At 40.4% G+C, this 13,928-nt stretch overlaps 1 protein-coding gene across 2 annotated transcripts in view; it reads right to left on the bottom strand.

Annotated features, from left to right (window-relative positions):
- Window positions 1–13,790, bottom strand: part of MINDY2 (MINDY lysine 48 deubiquitinase 2) — a 34,648-nt gene extending 20,858 nt beyond the window's left edge. Inside the window, exons 1-3 of one of the 2 annotated variants that reach the window (XM_052807354.1) lie at window positions 12,943–13,790; window positions 4,135–4,192; window positions 2,349–2,413 (exon numbers count right to left, since the gene is read on the bottom strand). In XM_052807354.1, the coding sequence (XP_052663314.1) occupies window positions 2,349–2,413; window positions 4,135–4,192; window positions 12,943–13,599 (780 nt within the window). In that variant the 5' untranslated portion in view covers window positions 13,600–13,790. The remainder of the gene's footprint in view (window positions 1–2,348; window positions 2,414–4,134; window positions 4,193–12,942) is intronic. The other variant, XM_052807353.1, reaches the window with a different exon arrangement.
- Window positions 13,791–13,928: the final 138 nt, after the last annotated feature.

Here is a 13,928-nt window from a genome sequence, read left to right as displayed (position 1 = left end):
GTTTATAAACAGACATACTTCCTTGTTACTAAGCAGATTGAAACCTGGAAAGCTCTCAGAAGGGTTGAAGCTTACACAGACAAGCTTATCAACTACTTGATAAAGCATAGCTATAAAACACTCTCATGATCATTATCCAGTATCTGCCCTTGAGAGTGGTTGCTATGAATGAGAGAGTTTTACTGCTTTTAGCCCTTTAACTGCACTGTTGTGTAAAGTTTCTATTACCAGGAAGGTAACAGCTCTCACTACTTTACTACAGGTTGCTTCATCCTTTTGAAAATTTTGCTGTCACAAGATTTGAGAATTTAGCAAAATTTGTAAGTAATTCTCAAGATCTGGCTCAGATTTTTTTTTTTTTTTAAAGTTTTTATCATTACAATAGCACACCAAACCACCTTACTTAAGAAGTGCACTTCATTGGTATGGACCAGATATCAAGTATAAAAACCTATCATAGGTGTTTTGGAAGAAATAATGCTATACTCATACTCTGCTAAATGAATAGGAAGAAAGCCTATAGCAATTCAGCACTAGCCATCCACAAATTCAGATCATACATCTACAGATATCAGTTGTATTTATTTTGTAATGTTTACTTTGTAAAAAAACAGGAATACATCAAACTGTCCAGAAAACTGCAGAAGTTTCTCACTACCATTTGAACAGTATCATTTCTATTTTAGCTATTTCCACACCTTCAAAGTGACAAGCTTCTGAAAAAATGAATGCAAATAAGCAAGGATTTACAGAACAGCTGAGCCTGGAAGGGACCTCTGGAAGTCATCTGGTCCATCCCCGCTTCTCAAGCAGGGCCACCTAGAGCCAGTTGCCCAGGACCATGTCTAGACAGCTTTTGAATATCAACAAGGATGGAGACACCACAACCTCCCTGGGCAACATGTTCTTAAGTTTGTGCATTAGAACTTGTGCTTTTTTTTTTTTTTAATCCAACTTTCATTCAAATACTTAATTAAATCCCTCAAGTATGGTGAAAAGTCATAGCTGAAATGAATATCTTGTCGTGATGTTGACATTATACTAAAATCAAGCATTAGAAATGCAGTTGTCCGAAAAATTTACTTGAATTTCTTGCATAAGAAGAAAACATATTGTTTTAGGCAAAGAATATTAACTGTGTGACAAGATAAACACAAAATTATGATTAACACCAAGACTTAGTTCCAATGCTTCTGAAATGTCATAATTTTGTAAGACTCAGTTGCCTAACTAGTCCTAGTTTCTTTTCCCCTCTCGCACAATATCATTCATGCATCTACAAGTACGTTTAGAAAATTCCTAGAACAGAATGTTTCTTTAAAATTGTACAGTTAAATATTTAAGGAAAATGATTGTGACATTTACATAGTAAACCCATGTATTTGAGCACAAGAAAGCCATAGAGGTTACACTTTCACCAGGTATATAGTTTTCATCACCCTCCTGTAAGTTGATTATAGCTATAATCTTCCACAGCACAGAATTGTGTGGAAAAAATATAGCTAATTTTGTTATTACAAAAATAATTAATATAATTTGATACAAGTCATATTTTGGATTATTATTGTTGTTATTAAAAGAATCCACATTCAATCTTCATTCTAATTTCAAGTATTCCAAGATACTTGATTTGGTTTTCAACACTGAATAAGAACAAGAAAAGAAGATCTAATAAATAGAACTAGCTTGAAACCTAAAACCTATAATAAATTCAAATCACTTTTCCATGAGTAATCAAAAAACCAGCTGTGACCACAGACAGAGCTTAAAAAATTTGCTCAAAGATAATATATACTACCTCAATATTTTTTTTAAATTAATAGCAGTATTTTTAACATAGAAAGACTTCTCTGGTAACATAAAAATAGTGGTCAGTGCAAATAATATTGCCTTTCATAATAGAGAATCAACGTCTCTTTGTCCATCGCGACTTAAGAACAGAAATCTCTCTCTGGCTCAGCTTATATCCTCAGAGAAAGTCTAGCAGGCATCACAGAACAGAGCACACTGAAGGATGCATAACAGAAGACTTCAAAGAGCAACCACCCTGGTATATACTTCAGTCTCTACTTCCATGTTATAATTCCTCCGTAAAACCGAAATTCTTTCATTACACTCATTGCAGGCAAAAAAAAAAAAATTTAAAAAAAAAATCATTTCTTGTGTTAATAGATACCTGAAGTATTTATAAATAATACTCTATATCAAGTCTAGAAAAAAACGAAAAACTAACTACAAACAATGTTTTGTATGCTTCTGGTTTTTAACAAGATGATAAACCTTAGGTGAGAAAAAAAGTTTTAGTTCCTTCAGACATAAGCAATTGTATTTTAGGAGCAGCTCCTTACCTGCTCATAATTTAGACGCTGAATTTCAGATATCTCTTTAGGTTTTGCATCAAGAATATAGTCTCCTAAAAAAAGCAAAAATAAAATTAAGTTTATTCCACACTCAAAGCTTCAATGTTTCTATAAACACTTCTGACTGAAGCTGATCATAAATACCACCATCGAAGTTTTCTATCAAATTAATGAGTTTGCATTGTTTTATAACCTGAATTATAATTATGGAGTAAAATATAAGAAACATAGTAAGATCATATTAAGAAATAAAATTCAAATCGCCAACATTGTTACTAAAGCAGCATTTCATAATCTCTTGGGGTATCATACCAATCTCTTAATTACTCAGAAATTTACCTCCCTCTGTGCCTCAACTTAAAAATATAAAAAGGTCAAACTGTTCACAGTAAGATATGTAACTGCGTAACAATGTAAAAAGGCAACCACTTATCCTGGCTGATACTATGACTATTTTGGCATACGTTCCCATACACCAATAATTCTGAAAGGCTTGTACTCCCGTCTGTGTCTACAACACAAAGGTAATAATTAATCAGTTACTCAATACACTGCAGTTCAAGATTTGTAACACTTTTAGTGACTAGTATCCATAAACTGCCTCTCCCAAATTTTTCAGATTTTATTTCAACAGTTTTCATATTTATTCCCTTGCTCCATTCCTAAAAAATATGTTTCTACTCAAAGGAAAATATCATTACAGGTTTCCTAATTTATAAACCTTTTAAGCTAAGATTGTTCAAAGTAGTTGAAAGGCATTTCTTTTTTTATTAAGCTGTAGAAGAACCATTTGGCAATTGCTAATCCTGTTGACTGAATAGGATCCTAAATAATTTGAGCAGGTAATTTTGTTATTCAATTTAATAAGATAATTCCAGAAGCTAATATATGCCTTCAAGAAAGAATACACACATTTAGCCAACTGGGATTGTGCGGTGACTTCAGACAGTATTATTCTATTAATACAATCAGAAGAAATGTTTAGACACAGGCAGCGAGATTTCTTAAGACTTATTTTTTTGAAATTAAGTAATTAACTTTTTTCTTCAACTGAAAGATTCAGCGATATGCTTTTGAAAAGAACAAGCTACATTCTTTAAAAGCAAAAAGAAAGAAAATATAGTAAGTTGTTTTTCTCTCCTGCTTAAGAAAAATCAAAGCTAGTCTGTAAGCTCAAACATTTTATATTTGTTAGGCTACAAAGGGAAAGAACTGTGGTGCACATAGCTTAAGTACTATTGCAACTGCACATTTAACACCTGGATCATTCCGGGCTATTGAAGTTACAGACTTGTCAGATGGAAACAGCTGCAGTTTTGCTGAACGCTGAATCTGATAACAGAGGAGTGCCTGCAAATGAGACCTCAATCACTGTGACAACTTAATTGATTCTTCCTGTTATTTTAATTGGGTCATACTACCAAGGATTAGAGTTACTACAGACAATTAAAGGCACAGTCGACTTACTGCATTCTGTCAGCTATAATAGAAGAACACTGTAAGAGACGATGAGTAAGTTTAAATCTACCAATGTGTTGGTGTACTAAGCCATACCAACCGCATCACTAGACTAACCACTTAGGAAAGCAGTACAGAAAACTTCTAAAAGCAATTAAGGAAAAGCATGAGTAACTGAAAACCATAAGTAGTCTTCTTGAAGCGTGCATTCAAGTAAAGCTGAATAAAATAGTAAATAAATGCAACAGTCCTCCTATATTACTATTCACTAGTAAGTATAATATATAATTGAAAACCATTTATTGTAATTACTAACCTAAGTATTCCATCAGCTGTTCAGCCGTTATGATTTCCATCATGGGTGGCAGCTTAATCTGTGAACATAAAAGTATATTCTCTTTAAAATGTCAAAATGCTACAGTGTAGAAAGTATCAGTAAGGTATTTCTGGACTGAAGTCTTCTGATCACATTTGCCTCAACAATTTATAAGAGCATTAGCATACTGGGACCAAGAACCTTCCCAGGACCTCTACTAAGTAACAGCTACAAGAAGAAATGAAAAAAGGCATTTTGGTTTTTAGACGAACCACACAAACACAGTACTTCCTCTCACTCGCAGCTCTCTGCATAGTGCTCCCTATTCCCACTAAAAAATTTCACCAGCATCCCTCGTGACTTCACAGGAGTTCACACCACTCACTGCAGTAGCTCACCTGCAAGCACCCAGGATAACAGACTGGGAACTGTAGCCACACTTGGTTAAGAAAACTTCACCTTATTCAGGAAAGTCTTTGACTCCCTGCCTTCATCGTAAGTCTTAACTGAGTCTTAACTCAAAAGGTTCCTGCACACAGACAGGCTGTAGACAATCTGGTGGCAGCAGCTGCTGCGACAGGGAAGCCAAGACTCATGCAGGTACAAGGAAATTACCTCCCAGCCTCTCATCCCCTGCTCGTGTTTCAAGGGTTTGGTTTAACTCCATACAGAAGAGACTGGACACACAGAACTCAGTGGTGAAGCTTCTGTTCCCCTCTCCCCTGACCTTTTCCTGTCATTGTCAGCTGCTAAAACCAACCACCTTGGCAGCAGCCAGAGCCAAAAGCTTCTTACATATTCATCTCCTCCATCCAGCATCCTGGGTAAATGTTTTGGTTGCACACTTTAATTTACATATCCCCCTGCAATAACAGCCAAAGCACAAACACATACAAAGGCATGCTTCTGGCAATCTGAAGGAATACCACAGGAGGATATTGTCTTTAACTGTATTGTGCTCAATTTTTCTCTGCATAAATATGAATTTTATTTTTCTAGGGTTTGGGGTGGTTTGGGTTTTTTTGTTGGTTTTTAAGTTTTCTCTTCAGTTTTTAATCTTCTTATCCTATCTCTCTTCAGCATCTTACCACTGAAAGTCTAGAAAGGCTGGTATTTATTTTATTAGGAATTTTTTAATCATGTTCCTCAACACTGATCACCATTCTCCTTGACACAGAAAGACAGACATGATGTGAGATTGTTAACTCATGCTTAAGATTTAATAGGCTCCAACTACTTTGCTGGTTGTGGAGAGGAAAGACGAAGTAGAAAGCCAAGAGCAATACATAAAAAGCCTTTGATGCAGCATCCCAAACTCAAAAATACAGTATAGCAACACACTACACTGTTCACATGGTGATGGAGAGGGTTTCCTTCCCAATCTGAAAACTAAGCTATTTTAATAACTTTCCAGAGAAAATAAGGTGTGATTGGACTAAATCTATTCCCACCACCAATTTTAATAATATTTGACAAAAGGCAAATGTATTAAAGATATAGATTTACAAGAAGTTTCATTAAATTTGGAAGAAGAAAGAGACCCAAGTTAATAGGGCCTTGTTAGTTATACACTGGCTAAGAAATACGCCCATAATTAGGTCAGAATTGGCCACACGATATATGCCACACATTGATCAACCCACAGATGGTAGACATAGAAAGAAGGTGACAGTACTGGGATCTGGGCAAGGAAGGGAATCAAAGTATAAATTGTTAGCGAAGCATAATTTCATAAGAAAGAAGGCTTAATTAGTTCTGCTTACAAAAAAAAAAGTTATACGAATTAAACAAGCAGCACATGAATTTCTGAAAACATCTTTTAAATGAGTGGCAACTGGCTGTAACTTAGAAAATTTCTTAACCTCTTCCTAAAACTCCTCTAAGTTTCACTAGTACTTAATAGGCTAAAGGTTTTCATAGTCTTTGATCCTGTTCATAATATTCATACTGAGTATTCACATAGATATAATATATTGTGCCAAGTAAATAACAGGACTACAGGTTCAAAAAGCTGATTCTTAAACTTCCAGTTCTGAATTGGCAGCATTCAAGCCTTAGCAAACATTAGCTGTGTACACCCCTGAGTTGGGTCTGGTTCATTACAGCTCCTGAGGCATATCGACATAACAGCATAGAACAGAATTACTTAACACTAGCTATGCCTGAAGTGGTTCAGGGACTACAGATGTGTACAGTACAGCATGAAGGAAAATCAGCATTGCTCCCTCAACTATTAGCAGGACTACTGCAATGATTCTTTCATGACTAAAGCTAGCTCTTATTATTTATTTAAAACCATTCATATCAGCTCAGCCAGCATTGCTTGGGGGTTTCTGCTCTGCACCACATTTGGGAATCTAGAAGTATGCCTGTGCTACAAACGGCGGCTATAAAGCACAATTACATGGGTTACCTATATTTGAGCTCTACGTACTCAGGGCATAAACGTATTAATGTTTCAGACTTTATGGATTGAAGGAGATATTATTTGTATCATTGGTTAACAATCTGAATTCCCCCTCACAACTGTAATGCTAAGCACTATCTTTTTTTTACTGCAGAACCAAAGCAGTTTTACTTGTATCTGCAGAACCTCTCTTAGTCAGATATTTTAACAAGCTAAATCTCAAAATGAACTGCTTAATTGAATGCTAAACAAAGTTAAGGGATTACTTCACGGCATAATTTTAGGGCTAGCATGTTTTGTGGGACCTTGATGACACCTTTGAAGTGGGCTAATGGGGTTCCAACACAGTCATAAGTACTTCTGAACAGAGCTGACTTAAGGGTATAGAGAGAACGTGACTAACTGTTCAGAGCTTCATTGCAGGCACTTAAGCTACAGGAAACAGGAAAGAAAAACACCTTAAAAACTTAAGGAAGAGAGAAAAATCATACAGAACCACAGTCATTCTCCACATAAATCAACAGAAAAAAACCAATGTAAGCAATAGTAGTGAAAGCTGTCGCTGTCGAGAACAATCTATTATTTTGAGGGACAAGTTTTCTCAATAGGGCTCAATGCTTAGTTGCTAGATTTTACATTAATTTTACATTTTAGGAACAACATGTTCCCTCAACTCCCACCCATTTTCTGTACCCCTCTATTGCAGTTTCCTGGTCTTTCACCCTGATCTCTCTTCTTAACTCTAGCTACTATTAATTTCCCCCATTCAGCAGAGGGAAACTAAATCTTTCTCACCCAACTATGATGTGAGGTACAGGTGAGCCACCTTTGTAATTAAAAGACAAGACTGGTAAACAAATTTTCACATTGAACAGTTTGTCTACTACAACTTATACAGTTTCTATGCATTAGACTACAAAATGGAAAACTACATAAAACTAATTTTAAATATTTTCCATTGTATTCTCCCACTCTTCAGAAGGGCTTAAAAAAAAAAATTTAAGTGATATAGTCCGGCATAGAAGCTAACACTTCCAAAAATACTATGCATTTAGAAAGGGACCACACAAATTTCTAATGCCTTATTATTTATAGTCTCAGAACATGTTTAGCTAAAATATGCAACTCCCCTGAATTCAGTATTCTGGAAGAGGTAAGGGTAGCTTTAAGCTGCCTTGTCAAAAAATTAACACTCCTTGCAAATACGTACCTCTTGCCTTGCAGGAACAGCTTCACAGACTTACCACACGATAGACTGGTAATACGTGCTGCCACCCAATAACCTTAACATCTCCCCCCCCCAACCAGGATTCCTCCAGTCCCTCAAAGCAGGCTTCCTGTTCTGGAAAATGCACAGCTACCAGCCTACTGATTTGTAAGCTCAACTCATCCCACAGATGCAGGGAGGAAGGCTGCCAAGGCCTCTGCTGAGCATTCATCAGAAGCTCACCGGCAACTCACCTTTGGAGGCTGAGCAAGTTCATCTGAGCAATCTGTGCAAATGCTGGCCATCAGGAGGTTTTAGCTCAGTAACAAGAACAAGCAGACCACGTGTAAAGGGCCAATGCCAGACCTCAGACCAGGCACTACCACTGCAGACTCCAACAAATCAAATAGATATCAGCGGGAGCATACCGTACTCAGCTCCTCTGAAAAAGGGCCATTTTTTTGAGAAATTAAAACTAAAAATTTCTAACTAGAAATTTTTTACTCTACCTCTTCTCTGCACCTCAATTTGGATACATCTAAGCATAAACGGTTATATAACATTTACTTACATAATTGTTACAATCACCTAAATAGGTAACTCATACAGTTCTAAAAGTTACTGAAATTTTAGAAGAACTAGGCATGTAGGGAACACAGGTCCCAAAACCTTCCATTCCGTGAGAGGACTGTGAAAGACAAAACTTTTAAAGACACTGTCAAATACACTACTGGGATTATTTTCCTACACAAAAAGCTGTAAGGACAAGATATTCCATATGCACTCACTTCTCAAGACAATATTATTTATATTTGTATTACATTATGTTTTCCCTTACACTTATGTTCCAAAACAATTTGTTTCTCTGTTCCCTGGACATTTCAGATATGCAATTTCTGTGCAATGCATTAAGGTTCACAGAGTTCTTCGGCTACGTGACATCACATCCTACCTAAGAAACACAGAGCAGAATTGCATGGCACCCTTACTCAGCTTTTAGCATCTGATGATTGCCATGGAGTACATCCTGAGAAGGGCTACCCCCCCCAAAACTGCAGTTTAATGCAATGCCAGAAGTTATCAGAAAGTGGTGCATGAACTACGCCTAACAAAGGTCACAAAAAGTACTTGGAAAAGCAAGCTTTGCATTGCTAAGCTTAACTACATAATGAGCCACAGGTCTGAGGAAAAACTGAGCAGTCTTCAGATTTAAACAAGCTGAAAGACAGTGTCCTACGCTACTCTGCATCAGAAGAGACAACCCATGCTTGTACATGCATTTTAAAATGTTTGTTTCAATACTCTACTTCTGCTTTCATTTCCATCATGGAAGCCTAAACAGTTACCACAGTTTTGCATAACAGTTACTTTTTCAAGTTGGTATCATATTGCTTTTGTTTTCTTTTTACTTAGAAAAACACTTCTGTAAGCAGAACTCCTCAGCACTATCTCCTAAAGGCTAAACTGCAAGTTAAGCTTATATAGGCAGTCTGCGAAAACACTTCAAAAGAAAAGCAATTTCATAATTGTAACATTTAAAAGTACAGGTTCTACAATCTGCCACCTCAAAGTTGTATGTCCAGGCTCCTTTGAAAGTAGTGGATAAAGAGAGGTAGCAGTTTTATCGCAAGTTTAGTTCCAAAATCTGGTACTGTCAAAAAGGAATTTGAGCAGTCCCAGTGGGTGCTACTACTTCAGAATTTCCAAAAATCCAAGCACTGCCAAACCAGTATCTCACATATGAGAACATACACGTGCAACACTAAAACAATCAATTATTTTTCTTTGTACCTGTATTCCTTAATAAAGATCTTAACTCTAGTATCAAAAATACCTCCAAAAGGCATAATAAAAACTGAATGATGACTAGGAACAGAGAAGAATCTTGCTCCATTAATGAACAAGATCTTCATAACTAGGAAGAAACATTTCAAGTATACGGCACGCTTACCTAAGGTACAGTACATCTTAAGTCTTGTTATTGCAATCCTTTAAGCAAGTTAACAAACTACCTATAGTCTCTCTTTACTCGGTGATGGGTATCTCAAAAAAACACGTTTTGAATGAGGACAACTGGGACATACAAACAGAAGGTCACAAAACTGTTAGTATATTTAAAACGATACTCTAGTGGGGGGGTAAGCAGCTTGCATTTTGAGGAGCTGAAATAACTGAAAAAGTGAGTTCTCCTTCATATATCCAAATGATAATCTGAGTTTTCAGGCATAAACATTTCTGTGATTATGGCCTACATACCCTCTGAAGGCCTCCCACATATTACTAAGCAGTAAATAAAGATTCTGGTTTTAAGCAAATTGATTATGTGCCACTTGTCACAAACAATTATGTGAATTCAACTTTCACTGCTGCACAAGCACAGCTGATACATAGTACTGGATCTCAAGGTTATCACTCCCATTCTGGAATAACGGAAGCATGTAACTGGCCATGCAAAGGGAAGCGTTCATGGAAACTAGTATTGTAACTGTTGTTTCTCAACTTTGAGGACTTGCGTGTATTATCTGAAGTTATTTGAGACCATACCTACCTACAGGATGACCGAAACTCTCAACCTTGTCAGGATAGAGTTCCAAGAAGGAAAAGTCGGTGGCTGATACAGGGAGGAGAGCCCAAAGCTTAACTGTTTACCTTCTTATTCTCTGTTGTGATTTTATTTCCCCCCTCATCTCCTCCTCACTCCTTTTTCCCCCCACCCCCACATAGCTTCTTTTCACCTAACATATACTATAGTATTCTTGCTTTGCTTTCATGTATTTTCACCTCTTGGTGTGCTTCCTTGTTCCGAAATTATAATTACCTGACCCAATCTAGCATTCATCTTGGTTCAGGAGAAGTGAGAAGAATGTGGATGTCCATCCTCAGCCTTGGTATGTAGCTAGCTACTGGCAGTGACGTACAGATGAGCTGCCAATAAGCTTGCCACTCCAAATAATGCCAACATGGTTCTTGACTATAAACTGGGGAAAAGAAAGGCTAATTTGGAGAGGCACTAATTAGGAAAATTAAATATAAGCAGGGGCAATATACAACCAACTAACAGGAAAACCCTCAAGCATATAAATAATAAGTCATGTGATGGCAGTTTCACCATTTTAGTTGCCTGTCTGCAACTCATGTAAATTCTGCTGAGGTTTCACATAAACAGACAAAATTATAAAAAACCCTTCCTGTAATTCCAGCAATAAGAAACGGTAGGGCACTCCCAAGAGGTGTTTTGATTTTCACCTATTTATAAAATTAGGTATCACCTTAATTCTCACTAATGTAATATTTGATCAAAGCAGAATGTCAGTTAAAATTCTGGATGGAGAACAGCAGAAGAAAGCAATCATATTTAAGGAGGCAGAGGAAGAATGCCAAGGAACAAAACCTCCAAAAACTTAAATGCAAACAACAGAAGCAGTGCTGTCCCCTTTATATGCTTTCATTAAATGAAGGGTTAAAAAGGAAAATCCTGTAACTAGCCGTTTCTTTTAAAACACAGCCACACAGAATGATAAGGAATAAGTTCTGCAAGACCCTCCACTCACCCCTAGATGTTAAAGAGGGAGCACAGAAAGCATTCGTTAAATACTGAAGTCTAAGACAACCCTCACACCCTCTTGAGGATGGCAGAACCTACGTAAGGCAACACCTTAAAGTCACGCACAACTTCCCCGTACTGCTTTCACGGATGGCTAAATATCTACATCACTGTACCCACAGCTTTCCTCCTGATGTATGAGCTCTTCTGCTCAGGAAAATGTACAGAAACTACAACTCAAAATTATTAATCTTCTGGAAAGTTACCTTCCTCTAAACAAATTTCTTCTTATAATATTATTTCCACTTTGACCTTTTTCTATGTCACCTGTTATACCTGTGAACAACCTTCTACTCATCCAATACCAAATTTCTTCCCCTTGATACTGCAACATAAAAACTATTCCCATAAAGCTTTCCTATTCTATGACTCCATTCTGTCAGCTCACCAGTCTTTTCCGGCTGAATTGCCAGCATTTCTTGAGAAGTACTCCCTCCTCCTCATTTTGCAATGCACCCAACTTCTTAGCTCTTCTCCAACAGATATTCCTTTCACATATAAGTGTTAATAATTACCTTATGCCTTACATTTTACTGCTTAAAAGTTAAAAGTAATTATTTCAAGACTACAGGAAGTCCATATCCATGATGGCTATTAGAACACAAGAACTTCCAGGCCTCAAAGCTGTACTTGATCACGATCTGATTTACTCGTTCATTTAAATACAATCTAACCTGCATAACTGTACAAACGTATCCCTATTTTTCAGGCAGTTACTTGTACAAATCTGTATTTTGAAGAATTCTGCATACACTTCATTATACAAAACTAACCTATTTTCCCCAAATACTGTCTATGTTTTCAGTGCTATAAATAGTAATGTTTATTTACTAGAGACCTGCACACATCTGCAAACCATATATCGCTCAGTTTAATAAGGCATCATCTAGATTTTGATTTCTATTTTAAGGCAACGGCAAAGTAAATCTATATATGACAGCAGCATCTAAGTAGTGCATTGGCAATAGACTGCAAGCCATTATTTATTTTCCAAGTTCTCTATGTGAGATATGTGCTTAACAGCAGAAACAAGTCTGTGTCTTTCTTGATAGAATCACAAACCAGTTTGGGTTGGAAGGGACTTTTAAAGATCATCTAGTTCCAACCCCCCTGCCGCGGGCAGGGACACCTTCCACCAGACCAGGTTGCTCAAAGCCCCATCCAACCTGGCCTTGAACACTTCCAGGGATGGGGCATCCACAGCCTCTCCGGGCAACCTGTTCCAGCGTTTCACCACCCTCACAGTGAAGAACTTCTTCCTTGTATCGAACCTAAATCTACCCTCCTTCAGTTTAAAGGCGTCACCCCTTGTCCTATCACTACACGCCCTTGTAAAAAGTCCCTCTCCAGCTTTCTTGATAACGTTGTTGACTCAATCAGCACAAACTCCCGGCGGCGCGTTAGCGTGGTTTTGGCACAGGTGCCCCCCGAACGCTTTCGGCACTACACGGAACGCCTCGTTAGCCCCGACGAGGCCGGCGTTTCCAGGTCACCGCGCTGCCCGAGCGGCACCGCCCGCCCGCCCGGCCCAGCGCGCACCCGCCATGGCGGCGGCAGGCGTCCCGGCGCGCCCGCACACACGGTACGTACCTTCCAAGCCAGGAGCAGCACGTTCATGATGGCCAGCAACGGGCAGGGTCCGTTCTCGTTCTGAGTGATGACGGGCGTGTTCTCCGCCTTCCAGCGGACCCACTTGATGTGATAGACCGACTGGCCCGGGAAGCGCTCCTTGGAGGCCGAAAGGAGCTGGGAGCCCGCCGCCGGCCTATCCCCTTCAGGCTCCGGGGCCGGGCCCCCCGAGGAGGCCCCCGCCACCACCGCCTCCTCGGCGTCGCTGTTGAGCTCGGAGCTGCTCGGGCAGCAGGAGTGCAGGTTGGAGAAGGACTCCAGCGAGTCCAGGCTCCGGGACTCCTCCCCCGGGGGGCTGGGAGCCCCGCTGCTCCCGGAGCCGGCCCCCGCGGGACCGCTCTCCGAGACGGGCGCCGCTCCGGGGCTCTCCGGCACCGCCAGCCCCGCGCCGTCCGCGGCCCGCGAGGGAGACGCCGTCTGAGGGGCCGCGGCGGGAGCGGGGGCCGGCTGAGGGGAAGGGCTGCGCCGCCCGCCGCCCTCCTCGGCCGCCGCGGGCCCGTCCCTGCAGCCGCCCTCGCCTGCCGCCGCCTCTTCCAGGAGGAGCTGGCTGCCGGCGGCGCCCCCGCCACCCCTCTTCAGCGAGCCCGGAGGCGGCAGGGGTTGCGCCAGGCTCTCCATGCCCGGCGCTCACCGGCCGCCCGGCTCCTTCGCTCTCTATTGGTGCTGCGGCGGCCGATCCTTCGCCGACAGCGCCCGAGACGCCATAACAGCGGCGACGACTCCGCCCCGCCGGCGACGCGTAGGCGGGAGGGAGAAGCGGCCGCGGGTCACAGCGGGGCCCGGGGCGGGGGAGCGCCGCGAGGGCGGGGCTGGCGAGGCGGGGCGGGGAACCCGCGGGCGGGGCGGGAGCCCGGCGACAGCAGCGGGGTCGCCGGCGGCTGGCGAAGGAGGAAGGGCGGGGAGCGCGCGAGCCCGGAAGGGGCGGCACGAGGCAGGGCAGCCACGGG

This window comes from Harpia harpyja, chromosome 14 (assembly GCF_026419915.1).
Source record: "Harpia harpyja isolate bHarHar1 chromosome 14, bHarHar1 primary haplotype, whole genome shotgun sequence".
Lineage (NCBI taxonomy): Eukaryota > Metazoa > Chordata > Aves > Accipitriformes > Accipitridae > Harpia > Harpia harpyja.
This window is presented reverse-complemented; position numbering and strand designations above follow the sequence as displayed.